Source organism: Lampetra fluviatilis, chromosome 31 (genome assembly GCF_964198595.1).
Source record: "Lampetra fluviatilis chromosome 31, kcLamFluv1.1, whole genome shotgun sequence".
In the NCBI taxonomy this organism is placed as follows: domain Eukaryota; kingdom Metazoa; phylum Chordata; class Hyperoartia; order Petromyzontiformes; family Petromyzontidae; genus Lampetra; species Lampetra fluviatilis.
The window spans coordinates 12544799-12564376 of NC_136305.1; the positions used below are offsets into that span (position 1 = coordinate 12544799).

The 19578-nt window shown below is 49.6% G+C and overlaps 1 protein-coding gene across 2 annotated transcripts in view; it reads left to right on the forward strand.

Annotated features, from left to right (window-relative positions):
* CCDC157 (coiled-coil domain containing 157) overlaps positions 1-18461 on the forward strand; it is a 58326-nt gene extending 39865 nt beyond the window's left edge. The window contains exons 6-12 of one of the 2 annotated variants that reach the window (XM_078871158.1): positions 701-892; positions 1097-1250; positions 9239-9316; positions 9766-9959; positions 10301-10477; positions 15681-15828; positions 17160-18461. In XM_078871158.1, coding sequence (XP_078727284.1) covers positions 701-892; positions 1097-1250; positions 9239-9316; positions 9766-9959; positions 10301-10477; positions 15681-15828; positions 17160-17314 — 1098 coding nt within the window. In that variant the 3' untranslated portion in view covers positions 17315-18461. Of the gene's footprint in view, positions 1-700; positions 893-1096; positions 1251-2788; positions 8728-9238; positions 9317-9765; positions 9960-10300; positions 10478-15680; positions 15829-17159 lie in introns of those variants that run through there. The other variant, XM_078871157.1, reaches the window with a different exon arrangement.
* The last annotated feature ends 1117 nt before the right edge of the window (positions 18462-19578 follow it).

Here is a 19578-nt window from a genome sequence, read left to right on the forward strand (position 1 = left end):
ACGCCAAAAGGCGATCAGCCCAATGCCAATGCACTATCAGAGTAATGAGAGCTTGGGGTGTGCATCCTCTGGTCTAACACCGATTAAGACCAGGCTCAAAAGAAAGCTGTCTCTGGTGTGGTCCAATCAGTTTCAAGGACAATCCATATATTATCAGAGTATCTTTTTTGTTTGCATTCTGACCGCAAGCATTGTGGTTAATGCAGACATGATTCCTTGTAAAAGGTTTCAGTTTGGTGTTTTAACATCTTAACACCTGTTTTGTTGCCAGAAAAAAGGGAAAAAACCTATTATGATGGTTCTCCTTAAAATGTTATATCACTCATGAATGGTTCCTTCCCAGATCCCAAGGCCCTTCTTCAAAGTATTCCACTCACATAACTCATCCTTCATCTGCAACCATAAACTCACTCGCGCGGATAGGTGGCCACAAGAGAACATAGAAACCTGCACATTATTATAGAGACTCATTTTTTTAAATCACAAACCTACACTGAAAAGTGTATTCATTATCATGAAAAAATCCCCGTGACCGAAACATCACCATTGGACCTTCCAAGCCATGGATCAACAAACGGTCTGCATATTGTTATTATGAGGATGACTTAGACACTCTGAGAAGTGTCTAAATAATAATAATAAATCACGTGATCAGAGGTTGTGCTGCTTTCATTTGTGGTGTCCGCCCTGTGAACCGCAGGTCTGTGATGCCGTCATGAAGCTCTGCCAGAGTCAGCAATTGCCATCCTGCCTCTCTCAGCTGCGGCGCGATGTGGGCCAGGGGCCCGGCCACCCAACAGACACCTCTCGCTGGGCGGCCAACATGGCCAGAGACCTTACCCGTGTGATGCGACACATGGAGCGCTTGGAAGGGGAGGTGGTGCCACTCAAGGTGGGGAACTATGTCGGCTGGTCACCATTGTATTGCCATGGTCTGTGCGCTGCTATATGTTAGCTGGTGATACAAATAATTTGTTTCCCTCTGGGGGAACAACTATTCTGGGGAAACCAATATTTGTTTACTTTAAAAAATGCGGGTGGGATTGTATTTACATGAGAAGAAATGGGCAAATCGGGGTGGTCACCTTCCTTGCAGGCGGAGTTGGAGCAAGAGAAGCAACAGGCTGCTGACATTGCTGCCTCCCTGAGAAACGCAAAGGCCGAATTGAATTTCACAGTGGGGCGACTGCAGAGCGATCATGAGAGAACAGTGCAGGCGATGGACAAGGAGAGGCTGGAAGTCATCCGAGGTGAGATGATGGTTGTATCTTCATCATCATCTGCCATGTTCTGTCCAGTACTAGATGAAGGCCTCATCACGCAGTCGCCATCCTTAACGGTCTTGCAATGTAAGAATCATCTAGCACCTACACATGAGCTTATTTCATCACTCGATATCTGCAGTGGACCGATACCCAACTGTAGTAAAACTATAATTTGGTTTGTCATTAAAGTTGGTTAATCAATGTAGTGGTTTGGTTGTGTAGTCATATGAGAACCCAGATTAATCATGGGTGAGTGAAACCTGGTTTTAATCACAGGTCAACTAAGTTTCTATGACCTCTGAAGTACCCGGCTACTTCCGGTCAGTATTTTTTAAGATTCTTAACATATGATGACCTTTATGCAATGGGTGAACATAGGTATTCCTATCTGAAGGTGTTTGAGGTGACACCGTAGGGAAGGGTCATGGTGTGTAATATATATAAGCGGTGTCCAGTTTAGTTATCATCATCAGCCAGGGTCTATTACGCCCTGCATTATCAGTGTTATTGTATATCACAATCCACATTACTATCATTGGCCGTGATTTTCACTGAAAACACAGGGGTATAGAATATCAAATTGTCAGAGCTTGGTAGTACTCTGCGATTATTCTTGCTTCAGCTCTATCTCCATCTCCGAGGCCACAGCACGCCTCACTCTCTCACCACCGTACACAGGAAGTCTACAGAGGATATGATGAATGACAATGGCGCCCATTTATTCGCACACCAACAGGGCCCTGTAATGTTATTACACTAGGTCATGACTCGGCCCGCAGATATAGCACACCTATTTCCCCGCTCCCTCTCAGGGCACCATGTGACTACATGTGTAATGCGAGCATAAACAGGGTGGTTGTTGGCCTCCGTGCCAATCACGCGGGCCGGAGCATTGGGGGGCGTAGCCGGGTCGACGGAGCGTGTGGGAGGAGCCACTGCTCATCTCGGCTCCAATAGGAGACGGGGGCAGTACGGGAAGGAGGGGTCAGGGGTCACGTGATGGGAAGGATATAAGGGGAGAGCCGGAAGAGATCGGGAGTGGGAACGGAGTGAGAATAGGGGGGAGCCACGCTGAGCGGAACGGGAGCAGCGACGCCATCTGCCACGTGGTGGAGCGGCGCCATCTGCCACGTGGTGTGCGTGGGGTAAACGGGGCTAGCGGAGTGTGAGGGGCACACGTGGCTAGTGAGTGACTAGCGGAGTGTGCGGGCACACGTGGCTAGTGAGTGACTAGCGGGGTGTGCGGGGCACACGTAGCTAGTGAGTGACTAGCGGAGTGTGCGGGGCACACGGAGCAAGCGGTGTGGCTGGCGGCGTGTGCGGGGCACACGGAGAGAGCGGAGCGGCCACCAGCGAGTGCGGTCCACACGGAGCGTGCACGGAGGGGTGCGGTACGAAGAACCTAATAAATGACACAACGGAGACCAAGAAAGCCTGACCGAGTCGTTTATTACACTGGGGTCAGAAGTGGAACGTGATGTCTAAACACCTCAAGAAAAAGAATATACTGGCACCATCTTCAGAAGACGAAGAGGATCTTCCTCCGGCGGTGGCAGTCCCGACCATGGAAGGCGTGGGCGAAGCGGCGGCGAGCGACACGCCAGGAGTACAGGATGTCGTTGGGGCGGCCGGAACGCCTGCGCCGACGGGCGTCGAGGACGGCTGGCGACACGTCGCAGTCCAGCTGGATTCGCTGCGGGCCGTTCTGCTGCAATTACTCACCCTGGTGGCGCCAGCGACGATGTCGGATCGCCTAAGCGGGGAGCCTTCGAGTGGGGCCGAGCCGTCCGCCATTGGGGCCTGTGCGACGCTTCCCGCCCTCTCCGACACGCAGCACGACGCCGCCATCTTGGGCGTGGTCAGGGACGAACGGCGGGAAGCTGCCATCTTGTCGCCTCCACCGCGGCAAGCCGCCATTTTGTTGCCTTCACCGCGGGAAGCCGCCATCTTGCCCCCGCCGCATGGAGACGCCATCTTATCGCCACCGCGTGGAACACCTGCAGCGGGAAACGGCGACTCGGGGACCCGCAGCCATCGTCTGACGACGGTTAAGGAATTCTCAATCGGTGGGGATTGGAGTGCATTCGCCTGCCGTTTTGAGGTGGCGGTCCGATCCGCCAAGTGGACGGATGCGGAAGCCCTGGAGGTCCTGCCGACGCTCCTGGACGACGAGTCTGTCAGATTATTCCGTTCCATCAAGGCCGCGAAGAAGACGATGCTGAAGGGAGTGTTCGAGGAAATGGTGGAGGCTTATGAGCCCCCGGACGACGCACATCGCAGATTCGTGCAGCGGCAACGGGCACCAGAAGAATCGCCAGTGGCTTTCCGGGGCGCTGTGTTGGAGCTGGCTATGGCCGCATATCCGGACACGGAGCCCGACTTGCTGGAGCCTTTAATATTGGGCAAGATGTTGGAGCTGTCCAGGGATTTGGGCATCCCCATGCCGGTGTGCGGCCATGAGCAGCTGACCTCCCGGATAGCGGCTAAGTGCTTGGACGTGCAATTCAACCTACGCTGGTGGAAGCAGGTGACGCCTGGACGGGAGCCCCAAAGTCGAAGGTGGTGCCACCGGGTGGGATCCGTCCAAAGCCGTCTACGTACAGGACGAGAAGGGGCCTGAGGAGCTGGCGGTAGCATCGACCCAGTGGCCTGCTCGAGGGGGAGCGGAGTTGCACTCGGGCCCACCGTTGCGGGATCGGCAAGATAGAGGGGGTGCCGGACGACGAGCTGACTCGTCGTGCTTCCGCTGCGGCCGTCGGGGGCACTTCGCCAGGGAGTGTTGGGGTCGCTCTCGGCCGCCACTCCAGCTGGAGGCCCCTGCCGGGAACGCGACGTGGGAAAATCCACCACGACAGGCAAGTCGGTACGCATCAGACACCCGGCAAGGCCTGTCATTTCATGCATCACCGTCACTACGCGGTCCGGGAGACATTCCTAACGGGGGGGCGCTAAGAGATCCGCGTCGTTCGCTCACGCAGTGGCGGAAATTGGCACGGAGGGTGGTTGCGGCCGCTACTGGGTCGTCGACTGTGCCTGGCTCGATCCAAGGGGTCGACGTGCGCATTTTGGTTGACTCGGGTGCGTCCGTGACCATTATCTCCTATGTGATATTCCATCTCCTGTCCATTCCACCGGGGCAGGCACGACCGGTTTACGACTCGTGCATAGCGGCGAACGGAGGGAGTATGGGCATCGTGGGTGAGGTGGACGCGAGTATATCGGTTGGGGGTGTTTTGGCTTCAGGGACAGTGTTGATCTCCAGGTCCCTCGCGGTGCCATGCCTTTTGGGGACCGATTTTCTGGCAAAGATGCCCATTCAGATAAGAGTGGATCAGAATTGTATCGAATTGCTCCTGACTGCCAGGTGCAGGCGCTGTCCGAGGTTTTGGTTGACGTTCCACCTGGCTCGCAGATGCTTATTCCGTTGCGGTATCGGAAGCCAGTGCCGGGAATCGAGGGCGCGGCAGGCGTGTTGTCGCCGTCCAAAGCGATTACGGGTGGCTTGACGCTGGTCGCAGCACAGACGATTGTTCGGCCGGGTCAGCCTCCGTTTTTGCAAGTTTTGAATGGGAGCGGGGAAAATGTCATCGTGCCGGCCGGAACGGTTTTGGCACATGCCACGACTGCTTTCACGGCCCATGACGATCGGTGCCACCGGGGCCTCATAGGGGCGGTCTCTGCCTCGACGGCACAGGATAATTGATGGATTGCCGAGTTGTGCCAGGGAAATGTGTCTTTGACTGTGGACCAACGGTCCGCGCTTCGCGCGCTGTTGGGGAAGTATTCAGATGTTTTTAGTTCGGACGATTTCGATCTGGGACGTACCTCGTTGCTCTCCCACCATATTGATACAGGGGATGCTGCTCCGATTCGGATGAACCCACACCGGTTGAGTCCAGCGGAGCGGGACCACGTATGTGGCGCAGTGGAGGATATGCTGGCCGCTGACATTATTTCCCCGTCCAACAGTCCGTGGGGCGCTCCGGTGGTCCTTGTGAAGAAAAAGGATGGGAAATTGCGATTCTGTGTCGATTACCGCAAGGTTAAATAAGGTGTCGGTTGCGGACGCGTACCCCCTGCCGCGTATGGATGATTCCCTCGATGCCTTGTCTGGGGCGCAATTTTTTTCTACTCTTGATCTCTCGTCGGGATTCTGGCAGCTTCCCCTGGACGAGTCCTCGAGGGAAAAGACGGCTTTTCGTACGCCGCAGGGCTTGTTTCAGTTTAATTGTCTTCCCATGGGCTGGAACGCCGCCCCCGCGATGTTCCAGCGATTGATGGAGCTTGTGTTGACCGGTCTGCAGTGGGACACGTGTTTGATATATTTGGATGGCGTTACCGTCTTCAGCCGCACGTTTGAGGAACATCTTCGGAGATTGGACGCGGTATTTGCTAGGATGCGTTCCGCCAATTTTAAATTTAAGCTTAAAAAGTGTCACTTGTTCCAACGATCCGTGCGCTATTTGGGCCACATAGTCAGTTCGGACGGCGTGGCCATGGACCCAGAGAAGACGGCGTGCGTCCGAAACTGGCCGACTCCGGCCACGGTGGGGGACTTGCGCCGGTTCGTTGGGTTCGCTTCCTATTACCGCAGGTTCGTTCCAAACTTTGCCACGATCGCAAGGCCGTTGCACCTCCTTACGGCAAAGGGACGGAGGTTCAGCTGGGGGCCGACGGAGGAGGCGGCGTTTCAGGGCCTACGCGATCGTTTGGCGTCGGCGCCGACGCTGGACTATCCTGATTTTGCTCGGCCTTTTATTCTGGATACTGACGCTAGTGACACCGGGATTGGGGCCATCTTGTCCCAGTCTAAGGGCGGCGTTGAACGCGTCGTGGCTTACGGTAGCTGCGTGCTATCTCCGGTGGAGACCCGCTACTGCGTTACTCGTCGGGAACTCTTGGCAATAGTGCATTTTCTTCGTCAATATCGCCCGTATTTATACGGCCGTAAGTTTATTGTGCGCACGGATCATGCGGCTTTGCAATATTCCCTGAGGGTTGAACAACCGTCTGGCCAATTGGCACGATGGTTGGAAACCTTGCAGGAATTTTCGTTTGAGATTCAGTATCGTAAAGGATCGTGTCACACAAACGCGGACGCGCTCTCCAGATTGCCGCAGGGGCCTCCTTGCGCCTGTGCTTCGGGCACAAATAGATGCACGCGGGTTCCGCAGCCCCCGCGGCCTGTTATGTCCGCAGTGGAGGTGCCTGAGGCTCCCGCATGTCCGGAACCAGCTGATGGGGTTTTGAATTTGCCGCGTTTTGTATGGGTTCGCGAGCAATTGCTCGATGAGTCACTGGGGGCCTTGCGTGGTCGGGCCGCGAAGGAGAGAGGTGGGCCACTGTCCGATGGGACGCCGGGAGCTGCTCTCCGTGATGGCTTGTTGTTGTGGAGGGAAGGCTTGCACGATCGCTGGCGTCTTGTTGTGCCGTCGTCGTTGCGATATGAGTTGATTCGGACTCTGCACTCTGAGAAGTTGTTACATCTCGGGGTGCAGAAAACTTTGTTGACGTTACAGCGGGATTATTTTTGGCACGGCATGACGACTGATGTCGTCGGGCACATTAGGGCGTGCTCCGACTGTGCCCGTCGGAAGCCGCCTAAACACCCATATGTCCCACCAGTGCAGTCTATACAGGTGTCGCGGATTAACGAGTTGGTGGCGTTGGATATTTTGGGGCCCTTTCCGCCGTCCGCTCGGGGGAATACATTTTTGTTGTTCGGGGTGGAATATCTTTCCCGCTGGCCGATGGCCTGGCCCTTGGCCGACCAGTCAGCGGCGTCTATCACGGAGGCCTTTCTGTTCAGATACGTAATGGACAAAGGGGCACCGGAGAGGTTGCTCACGGACCAAGGGCGAAATTTTTCTTCCAAATTGTTGAGCGACGTGTGTGCTGCACTGGGGACCAAGAAGGTTCGGACGTCTCCCTACCATCCGCATACGGATGGGATGGTTGAACGGCTGAATCGGACCCTGTCGACCATGCTCTGTAAAACGGTTAGCGAAAAGCAGGCTGATTGGGATTTGCATATCCCTGGGGTGCTCTCCGCATACCGGATGATGCCACATGCGTCGACGGGGTACTCACCGTTCTTTTTGATGTACGGCCGCGAGAACGTGCCGCCGGTGGAAGTGCAACTGGGCGAAGGGTCCTGTCAAGCCTCTCCCTGAGTATATTCGGGACACCGTTCATCGCGTGGCAGAGGCGCGGGAGGCGGCCCGATTGGCTACGGCCAAGACCCAGGCCCGGAACGAACGTTGTGCACGGCGCTCGTATGGTGAGTCCCCCTGGCGGGTGGGGGAGATGGCCTGGTTGCACTGCCCACAGGTACCGGTGGGGACCTCCCCTAAGTTGCACAAACCGTGGCAGGGGCCGGTTGTGCTTATTGAGGTTCCTAGTCCGCAGTCCGCGCGTGTTCGGTTCGGATCACGGCGCTGGTTCGTTCATACGTCTCGTTTGAAACCCTACGTGGCCCCGCGGGTGGATGCGTCATCTCCTAATGTTGCCTTGCCGGTGTCTGTCGCGGCCGACGTGCCACTGACCTTGCCTGTTCAACTTGCAGGCGCGCCTGTCGTGCCTCCTGTAGACGGACCGGCTGTGATCCTGCCGGACACAGGGATTCCTGCACCGGGTGGGCCTACCACGGCGACGGGGACACTTGACCCCGCTGCCCTTCCAACCCCACCGCGGGTGCAGTTGCAGGAGGCCCCGATGACGGGCCTCTCTGGGGAACGAGACGCTGGGATTGACAGGCCTCCACCAGCGGCGGACGGTTCTGGTTCCGCCGCTCCTAAAACCCTGTCCAAATCACGGTCGGTGCGCGGGCCGGGCCCCGTGCAGGACGGGCCGGCGACCCGCACTCGTTCGAAGTCCCTTCCCTTTTGTTAATTGTTGTTGTTCTAATCTCCGTTGTGTCTTGTGAGTCTTGACTTATGTTTTGCTCACATTATTATTGTTCTGTTGCAGCCGGGGACGGCTGGCTTATTCATCAGGGGGGGGGGTCATGTAATGCGAGCATAAACAGGGTGGTTGTTGGCCTCCGCGCCAATCACGCGGGCCGGAGCATTGGGGGGCGTAGCCGGGTCGACGGAGCGTGTGGGAGGAGCCACTGCTCATCTCGGCTCCAATGGGAGACGGGGGCAGTACGGGAAGGAGGAGTCAGGGGTCACGTGATGGGAAGGATATAATGGAAGAGCCGGAAGAGATCGGGAGTGGGAATGGAGTGAGAATAGGGGGGAGCCACGCTGAGCGGAACGGGAACAGCGACGCCATCTGCCACATAGTCGAACGGCGCCATCTGCCACGTGGTGTGCGTGGGGTAGACGGGGCTAGCGGGGTGTGCGGGGCACATGTATTACAACATTTAACAAAACACGTAACAGTTAAAAAATATGATCCATTAATGTATACGTTAATTAATTGCACTTCCCTAGTTATCCATATAATCATTCGTCACGGATCGTTAGCCAAAGCACCACACCCCATTTTGTGAATGTTATGCTCTTCTACATGCTGTAAAGCATCACATTTAGCAAATTACCATTTTATATTTAACAACTCTAGATTTATGCTATAGACATAGGTGACTTGTATTACTCTATCATTGCAGATGGCGATAGATTACAATTCAAATATTGGAGCTCCATGCCGACATGCCTTCACTTCTCAGCACACATGACTGACCTGTGAGCCACGTGTCCACCTACGTTTGCCTGGTGGAAGGGGCAGGGTCTAAAGTACCACCCATCTGCCCTTAGCCAAATGAGACCCAGTGCTCTACACGCAACTATTGCTCAATATCCTTGCGATATTTACTGCAGACATTCAATTTCCATAAACTTGTCATGATGTATCGTGATTATAAGCACGATTTATCACACACACATAACTACATGTCACATCTAGACTGATCTAAACTAATATGCTTTAGCTCTTTTTGATTGATATTGAAATTGAAATTTACATGACAGAAAAAGCCAAGTGTGAAGAAGTCATCCAACAACATCAAGAAACAGTCAGATGCCACATGTCCACAGTGTCAAACCTTGGTGAGTCAACTGCTTCTACTCCGGTCATTGTATTTATTAAGTATGCTTGTTCACTGGGAAAAGCCTCACCGTGTCCTAAGATTCTGTGTTGGGATGGTTCTGCCAAGTTTTCACAGTTTTGACGATGTTGCAATGTATAATCCCAATTGAGTAATTTGCAGGTAATGTTTCAGCATTGGGATGTTTGCAATACCAGTTACATTGTATAGTTATTTTTTCGTTATGCCAGGAAATCAGAGAACCCAGAGAAAACCCATGTAGAGTAGGGGGTTAATATGCAAACTCCACAGAAAGTTTGCCTAAGTTGGGAATCTAACCCAGGCACTTCTTACTCTCATGCACAAACAAGTGTTAACCATTGCACGACTCTGCTGGGATTTTAACATGTTTGTAGATTTGTTGGTAATGACGCCCACATTTTCCTATGCGTGTCCGTGCCACAAATGTAGAGTTGAAACTAAGGGCTTCTGAGGCTCAGAGCAGAGCCCGCATTCAGGAAATGGAGAAAGCGCTCGAAGGGGAAATTTTACGAGCGAGGGAGGCAAAGAAGGATCTGGAGGGGGCGTGGGAGAGAGTGCGAGACACAAAAGCTCAGGCCGCGAGCCAGACTGCTTTGGCAAACAACTTGCAGAAGCATGTACAGGTGATAAAACAAATACTTTACCACACCACTGTGTTGGACACATACTTACAGCAGCAGGTTAATAATTTAAGTATAATATTTTTAATGTACTGAAAAAATGTAATGGAAAAGTTTAAAAGCACGCAAAGAGGCATGGAGAGGTTAATGGTACATGTGAGATTATTCTGACAACACCCACAATTTTATTAACCAACCATGTGTCAACCAATTTTCAAACATTTATTCTATATGTGACAACTAGTATTCTCAAAAAAGAATATAAGGATAATAAAAATTTGGGTGGGGGTAGAGCTGAAGCATACATTCTCTGACAGAGGGTTGTCCTTACCTGCTTGCCACAGGCAGTACTGGGGAAGCAGGCATCACTGTGCGATCGAGTTGCACAGCTCGACGCGGAGTGTGAGCATCTAAGGGAGAATCTGGGAATGAGCGAGGAGAAGAGCGAGGGGCTCATCAGCGAGGCTGCCTTCTCCGCCAAGTCCTGCGCAAACCTTAGGGAGCAGCTCCACTCTGCCATCGTAAGTCGGGCTCAGATAGTGACTATATCACTGGACATTGCTCAGTGGTAGCACGTTCACCACTTTTTGCAGAGTTTCGCACTTCAAACATGGTGGCCACCCTGGTTATTGCTGCATGCGTATTAACCATAGAATATGCACTTTTCTTGGCAGCAGACGTTAAAGATTCCCTGACATTATTTGAAGCGAGGAGGCCATTGTGTGCCAGTGTTATGATCCACATTAACCGGATTCACAAATTACTCGATTGGAATTACACAAAGCAGACTTTTGCTTGCTTTGTAGCAGGTGCTCAATGAATTGGACAGCTGCAACTAGGGGTGCCCTTTAAAAAATTTGGAATTATGTAAGTCGCTTATCTAACCTATAAAAGGCATTTTTTGTCTGTCCGTCTGTCTGTCTGCTCACGCGCGCTTGCGAGGGATTTGGCTCTCAAATGGTGGGGTTCACGTGGAAATTTTTTTTTCCAGGCAACACACCGTAAGCCCCACGGTGGGCAAGCGCTATTCTGTTTTGCCATCTGTCAACTTTAAAGTAGTTTAATGAACAATTTAGTGCAATTAAACATTATTTAATTATTTCATCGAGCCGCGACAGCTGGCCAGGGGTTGCCTCCCCCCCCTTCGCGTTCAAAAAAAAAATACACGCAACACAGGTAAACTCATCAAAGTGTCATGTCCTCTTCTCTCCCCCCCCCCACCCCAATGTGTGCACTTACTACTATAGGGTCGGTATATACTAATATTATAGCGCTTAGATGGTATTATTGTAGCATGGGCAGGGGGATGGTGGGGGGGGGGGGTAGCGGCCAGCCTGCGCCGGCTGGGCAATCTAGGCGAGGCCAGGGGCTCTGCACGGGACTAGGCCTCACCATGCCACTCTGTCAGGTTAGTAGTTTGTGCTATAGATTCGATATATACTGCTATGGAGTCAGCATGTACTACTGGAGTAATAGCAGGTACCACCACAGTCAGTATGTACTGCTGTAATCATACAGGTACCACCACAGTCAGTATGCACTACAGTAATCATAGCAGGTACCACCACAGTCAGTATGCACTGCTGTAGTGAAAGCAGATCCCACCACAGTCAGTATGCACTGCTGTAGTCATAGCAGCTACCACCACAGTCATTTTGCACTGCTATAGTGGAAGCAGGTTCCACCAGTCGGTATGCACTGCTGTAGTTATAGCACGTCCCACCACAGTCGGTATGCGCTGCTGTAATGAAAGCAGGTAACCATTACAGTCGGTATGCACTGCTGTAGTCATAGCAGCGACCACCAGTCAGTATGCACTGCTGTTGTGAAAGCAGGAACCACCACAGTATGCACTGCTGTAATCATATGTACCAGCACAGTCAGTATTCACTGCTTTAATTATAGCAGGTACCACCACAGTCAGTATGCGCTGCTGGCGAATTGCCCGATGATGCTGGATGGAATTACCAGCGAAACGTCGTACTCAAAAATTGTAAATGTTGTGGATTCACTCTTCAACACACCGGTGGGCTAAAGTAGTGAATTATTTGTCTTTTGTCAACGTGACACTTTTTTGCTGATTAGCTGTGTCGGGTGGTGGAGGGTTACGACACATTTATATATAACGCGATCTAACCCAAAAACTTTATTATGAACAGTCAGTATGCACTGCTGTAGTGAAAACAGGTGCCACCACAGCAGTATGCACTGCTGTAATCATAGCAGCTACCGCCACAGTCGGTATGCACTGCTGTAATCATAGCAGGTACCACCACAGTCAGTATGCACTGCTGTAATAGCAGGTACCACCACAGTCGGTATGCACTGCTGTAGTGATAGCAGGAACTACCACATTCGGTATGCACTGCTGTAGTGAAAGCAAGTACCACCACAGTCGGTATGCACTGCTGTAGTGAAAGCAGGTACCGCCACAGTCGGTATGCACTGCTGTAATCATAGCAGGTACCACCACAGTCAGTATGCACTGCTGTAATAGCAGGTACCACCACAGTCAGTATGCACTGCTGTAGTGAAAGCAGGTGCCACCACAGTATGCACTGCTGTAATCCTAGCAGGTACTACCACAGCAGTGTACACTGCTGTAATCATAGCAGCTACCACCAGTCAGTATGCACTGCTGTAATCATAGCAGGATACCACCACAGTCAGTATGCACTGTTGTAGTGAAAGCAGCTACCACCACAGTCGGTATGCACTGCTGTAGTTAAAGCAGGTACCACCACTGTTGGTATGGACTGCTGTAGTGAAAGCAGGTGCCAACACAGTATACACTGCTGTAATCATAGCAGGTACCACCACAGTAGTATGCACTGCTTTAATCATAGCAGCTACCACCACAGTCTGTATGCACTGCTGTAGTTAAAGCAGATACCACCACAGTCGGTATGCACTGCTGTAGTGAAAGCAGGTACCACCACAGTCGGTATGCACTGCTGTCGTGATAGCAGGTACCACCACAGTCGGTATGCACTGCTGTAGTGAAAGCAGGTACCACCACAGTCGGTATGCACTGCTGTCGTGATGGCAGGTACCACCACAGTCGGTATGCACTGCTGTAGTGAAAGCAGGTGCCACCACAGTATGCGCTGCTGTAATCCTAGCAGGTACACCACAGCAGGGTGCACTGTTGTAATCATAGAAGCTACCACCACAGTCACTATGCACTGCTGTAATAATAGCAGCTACCACCACAGTCCGTATGCAATGCCGTAGTGAAAGCAGCTACCACCACAGTCTGTATGCACTGCTGTAGTTAAAGCAGGTACCACCACTGTTGGTATGGACTGCTGTAGTGAAAGCAGGTGCCAACACAGTATACACTGCTGTAATCATAGCAGGTACCACCACAGTAGTATGCACTGCTTTAATCATAGCAGCTACCACCACAGTCTGTATGCACTGCTGTAGTCATAACAGGATACCACCACAGTCAGTATGCACTGCTGTAGTGAAAGCAGGAACCACCACAGTCGGCATGCAATGCTGTAGTTAAAGCAGGTAACCACCACAGTCGGTAAGCACTGCTGTAGCAAGATCAGGATACCACCACAGTCAGTATGCACTTCTGGAGTGATAGCAGGTTCCACCACAGTCAGTATACACTGCTGCAGTGATAGCAGGTAACCACCACAGTAGCTATGCACTGATGTAGTGATAAATAACAAAATAGATAAAGCAGACAATGTCTCTCCATAATCAACGATTTTTGGGTTTAGATCGCGTTATTTATAAATGTGTCGTAACCCTCCACCACCCGACACGGCCAATCAGCAAAAAAAAAAGTGTCACGTTGACAAAAGACAAATAGTTCACTGCTTTAGCCCACCGGTGTGTTGAAGCGTGAAACCACAACATTTACAATTTGAGTACGACGTTTCGCTGGTAATTGCATCCAGCATCATCGGGCAATTCGCCAGAATGGTGAGGCTCTGCTGTGTCTCCCGTTCTTATATAGAGCAGCAGCAGGGTGACGTCATCATTAACTCATTAACTCATCAGGTGCAAAGATTTGAGGGGGGGGGTTATTGTAATTATATACTTGATTAGTAATAAGGCTATTGTTACGATGCGAGTTGTAGATTAGTAATCATTTGGAATGTGTTCTATTGTGATTATGCTACATTAATAATCAGTTAGTGCTTGTTTCCCTTATAAGGAATTGTAATGCATCTTATTTAATAATACGCTTCCAGGCCGCACTAAGCCTGTAGCTGTCTGAGCGATTAAAGTTATTTCTGTTTCTCTCAATCTCAATGGATTCTCTAATTAGTCTTTGCCAGTAGTAACTAGTTTTACACAACACTTCAACGTTGTCAAAATCAATTGAGTGTCCCTGTTGACAAGCATGTTCTGCCACTGCCGACAGTTGTGTTTGCGATAGTTTAATATTTCTCTGGTGTTCTTTTAGTCTTACACTAACGTTACGCCCTGTCTGTCCAATATAGCATCTGCCACATACACAATTAATCCGATATACACCTTCTGTTGATAATTTAGGTAATTCGTCTTTAGTGCACGTTACTAATTGTTGAATTTTGTGTACTGTACCAAATCTTACTGTAATGTTTTGCTTTTGCAAAACACGGGCTAATTTGTCAGTTACTCCTGAGATAAATGTGTATATCGGATTAATTGTGTATGTGGCAGATGCTATATTGGACAGACAGGGCGTAACGTTAGTGTAAGACTAAAAGAACACCAGAGAAATATTAAACTATCGCAAACACAACTGTCGGCAGTGGCAGAACATGCTTGTCAACAGGGACACTCAATTGATTTTGACAACGTTGAAGTGTTGTGTAAAACTAGTTACTACTGGCAAAGACTAATTAGAGAATCCATTGAGATTGAGAGAAACAGAAATAACTTTAATCGCTCAGACAGCTACAGGCTTAGTGCGGCCTGGAAGCGTATTATTAAATAAGATGCATTACAATTCCTTATAAGGGAAACAAGCACTAACTGATTATTAATGTAGCATAATCACAATAGAACACATTCCAAATGATTACTAATCTACAACTCGCATCGTAACAATAGCCTTATTACTAATCAAGTATATAATTACAATAACCCCCCCCCTCAAATCTTTGCACCTGATGAGTTAATGAGTTAATGATGACGTCACCCTGCTGCTGCTCTATATAAGAACGGGAGACACAGCAGAGCCTCACCATTCTGGCGAATTGCCCGATGATGCTGGATGCAATTACCAGCGAAACGTCGTACTCAAATTGTAAATGTTGTGGTTTCACGCTTCAACACACCGGTGGGCTAAAGCAGTGAACTATTTGTCTTTTGTCAACGTGACACTTTTTTTGCTGATTGGCCGTGTCGGGTGGTGGAGGGTTACGACACATTTATAAATAACGCGATCTAAACCCAAAAATCGTTGATTATGAACAATATTGGTCGCGAAAGCCTACGTGTTAAACTGAATGTCTCTCCATGTAAAAAAAAATGTTTTTCTAAACCCATCAGCCACATGACAGCATTGATTTCATTCAAGCAAATTTTGGACATGTTTTGACACTGTCTCATTAGCAGTCAGGCTTATATGCTGCTGAAATTATGCACTCCCAGAAGGCTAAACAGCTGATAGGTTTATGTAAGATACACTTTTATATTTTAGGTGGAGAGACATATTTGAAGGAAACCTATTGTGGGCATATCTATTTTGTAATGGTCGTGTATGATTATTAGGAACTTGCAAGGCAGGAGGAGAAGCGGAGGAAGGAGGCGGAAGAGGCTATTATGGACCGGGAGCGTGCGCTGAGTGCCCTGCAGGAGCAACAGCATCTACTCATCTGCCACCCAGAGCTGCATACGCCCACAGAGCTGATACCCGAGTGTACACAGCACCGACATTCACACTCTATTACATGAAGAATAGTTTGTAATGAAGAATGCATCGACTATTAATTATAACTAGCCTTTTGCCAGTCCTAGGACGGAAGCTGGAATATTTACGAAAAAATTTAACAGAGTATAATTGTGTCTTGTGTAAATTTAATGGCAGTACATCTTGCACAAAAGTATGTCATCAAACACTTCACTGCATTTCACTGTAACACTGTATTAATGGCAGTGATTCTTGCACAAAACTACGTCATAAAACACCTGACTTCATGTCACTGTAGCACTGGATATAACTGACCTTCAATTTGTTCAAATTCACTTCTCTGATACTTTATTCTCTTCTGCTTTCGGTCGCTGGGGTTGAAATTATCTGGTAATCGATACAATATCTGGAAAATCACCGAGAAATGTCTATTTTACCATAATGTAGAAGCATAAATTAGACTTACTTTTTGTCTCAAATGCTGAAGAAATAAATACACCAAATCCACTTTGTTGCCGTGTAGAATTATTAATTAGATTCACTTTCAATAAAGAAATGTGAAACTTAAAGCGAATTTGCGAAGAAAAATGTCTTTCTGCTCGACCTTCTTCTGCGCGAGTGTAAAAATCCACCCGCTCATGAATATTAATGATGGGGGGGAGGGGTGCGGCATGTGGAGTGACGTCACGTGTGTTACACACAAACAGATATTCTTGGCTCATTATAGTAGTAATTAGCCCAGTTCAACATAATACAATTAGAATATATTTTAATGGTTACTATAGAGTTCAAATCTGATTGGTTCTTGTAAGGTCATGAAAACTATATTTAAGAATATGGATCAGGTGACACAGTGATCATGACTTCCTGGATCTTGTTTTGAAGATGCTTGTTGTTACAAGTGAAATATTGTTAATAGAATTGCAAAATGTTGTCGTGAGAATTGTTCTGTAACTTACCGGTGTGAGCTAAAACAATAATCATTGGCGCATTGTTAAATACTCATGCCTCATGTGACAATTTGTTTTAGCTTAGTCGGGTGGTGGGGGTCTTCATGATATAAATTTGGTCAGATTTTGTGGCCAAACTCAAAAATCGATTTTGCATTGCTACATGTGAAATCAAGATTATCTATGGCCTTACCCCTGCGTACCTCTCATCTTCCTGCTCCAAGGTTTTCTGTAGAAGCCCCCAGTCAACCTTTGCTCAGTGGGATGTTACCCATTTTCTTCTGCCGCCTCCAACGTCTCTGCCTACCGAACTGTGCTGTTGACTGCCTATATTCTAGACCACGAGGTCATGTTGTTGAGTGCATTGTTGTTGTTGTGTGTGACATGCAGACTCTGGGGATGTGCTGGGTGACATGGAGAGGCACATCCAAGCGAATACCACACGGGTTCGGATTCTACAGAGCGAGAATTCCCGCCTCTCCGCTGCCATTCACAAGCTCCGACAGAGACTCCCAAAGCCCACCGGCAGAGTAGGAGGCACATAAAGGGTGGCTCTGTGGGATAATTGTGGTGTCAGAGAAATCAAAAGGCATTTCTGACATGCTAGTTACAAATCCTAGATCTGGCTGTCTCTTTTAGAGGGGGTATAATGGCTCTGTGAGAGACATGGAGCCAGAACCATTCAAAACTTGGGTTTGAATCTGAGTTTCAGGCATTAATAATATAATCGGATTCTCAAGTGTACAAAGTGTTTGGTCTCAGCTTGGTCACCAATGACTGTACAATATTCCAGTTCTGAGGACTAAACATTTATATTATATTGACCTGAGATGGACGCTCCTAAGAAGTGTATATACAAGGTGTAACCCTTGTGTGGATAACAGCCTACTGAAATAAATTTACTCATGGATGATAGGAAGCCGTCGCATAAAGCAGAATGGGAAAAACCACGGATAATCATGGATAGCAGGAAGAATATGGCCACAGACCCTGTAGGTCATGCGGATATTAGCAGTCGTGGGTAATAAGAGTCGTGGATCAATGAGGTAGAGTTCAGGATGTATTCAAGTAGGGCTAAGGGTAGGTTCGGGCTAGGGAAAAGTTAGGGCTTTTGTTAATAAGTTACGTCACCTGTGCAATAGCAGTGTCTGGCAGGAAGCGCTCAAAGGTGAGGTGTGGTTCCATTGGCCATTATGACCCTGTGAAAATTATTTTCAGCAATTGCATTTTGTGATCTTTTTTTATGGGGAAGCGGTGGTGCAATATTAACGTACTACACTATGAACCTGACCACTGAGTTGGTTCCTGGCCATAGCTAACATCAGTGGCTAGTGATATCTGGACCGGTCCTGGCCCCCTCCATCCCCTTCAACAATTCACTTCGACCATGCTTCATCACGCTTGTCAAACAATACCTCCGACCGACACAGCGTGAGGAGACCCTTATGCAACAGTGGAAATGGGAAAGGGTTGTAAATAATGAATCGTAATTGGTTTACATATGTTATTCAATAGGCTTAGCATGAGTGTTAATGCTACGATTGCATGGGACTTTTTTTCCGACTTCATCTTGTCATATATTAATGTTTTATTTATATGCTAGCGGGAAGTACCCAGCGTTGCTCGGGGGAAAAATATATTTCAAAACTTGTCTTCTCTTAAAAACATAACATGTACAAATACAAAGCTATTGTGGAAGCCCGGCATTCCGTTTGTCCATTTTTCTGTCAACAAAATTATAAGAGGCTTGCAGAAGTCCTAAAAGTAATAGAAAGTGGGGGGTAAATAGTTGATCTAAAATGATTCCAAAAATTGTCGACTCCCCCCCCTAAAAAACATGTTTTACCCCCCGTAGGCATATATACTACATATCCTACATACAATAGAGTGAGTAGTATCTAGTGACTATAATAGTGTTGCGGCGCAATGTACGACTCCGAGACGGGTTCCTTTAGGGGCTCACACCAAGTTTATTAAGGGCTTACGCCGAACCCAAACCATCCTAGCCTATAACTCCCCAGGGGACAGGGTACTGTGATCCCTACAACCCCGGCTAACTCGGCTCTCCTCCCTGCCCCGGGCCGGGACTACCCCAACCTCGGCCGGTCGGGCGGAGTAGCCTCCCCTAGCCTCGTGTGAGGATCACTTACCCCGAGTCCCTACTCCTACCCCTGACGACCCCGGATACATCCTGGCTCCCCCTTTAAATACCCCCCCGGGGGCATAACGTCACCATCCCCCAAGATCCGCCTGACGTCACGTTCTGCAACGCCACTCTCTCCGAGGGCGAGCGTGACGTGACATCACCCACTACTTCCCTACAATAGTGTCTGGCTCTACATGAGTATCTATTGACACTACAGTAGTATCTATTGACTCTATAGTGTAGTGACATGACGGCACTACCATGTCGGGTCTGTACACACATGACATCACTACCATGTCGGGTCGGTTCGGATGACTTCACTGCCGGGTCGGGCAGGGTGGAGGCCGTTGACAAGTGCCACGGGAGTCGTGGCAGGCCATGGCACTCTGAGTGACCCTGGCTGGACACGTGACCGGATCAAGGTGGGGGCCAGGGGCCCAGGGGGGACCTTGAGGTCACGTGGTTGGGGTCTGGAGCCTTCTCGAGAGTTTGAGAAGGGGGGCGTGGCCGGGGTGTGGCCGGCCACGCCGGGGAGCTCATAAGCGGGCGCCTTTGAGGGAGCGGGGTTGTTCGTGCCTGGGATGAAAACGCCTCATGATGACTGAAGCCCCAAGTCGTGACCAAACAGAAGTCCTCCTGGCTTGGCCACACCAAGTAGTACCC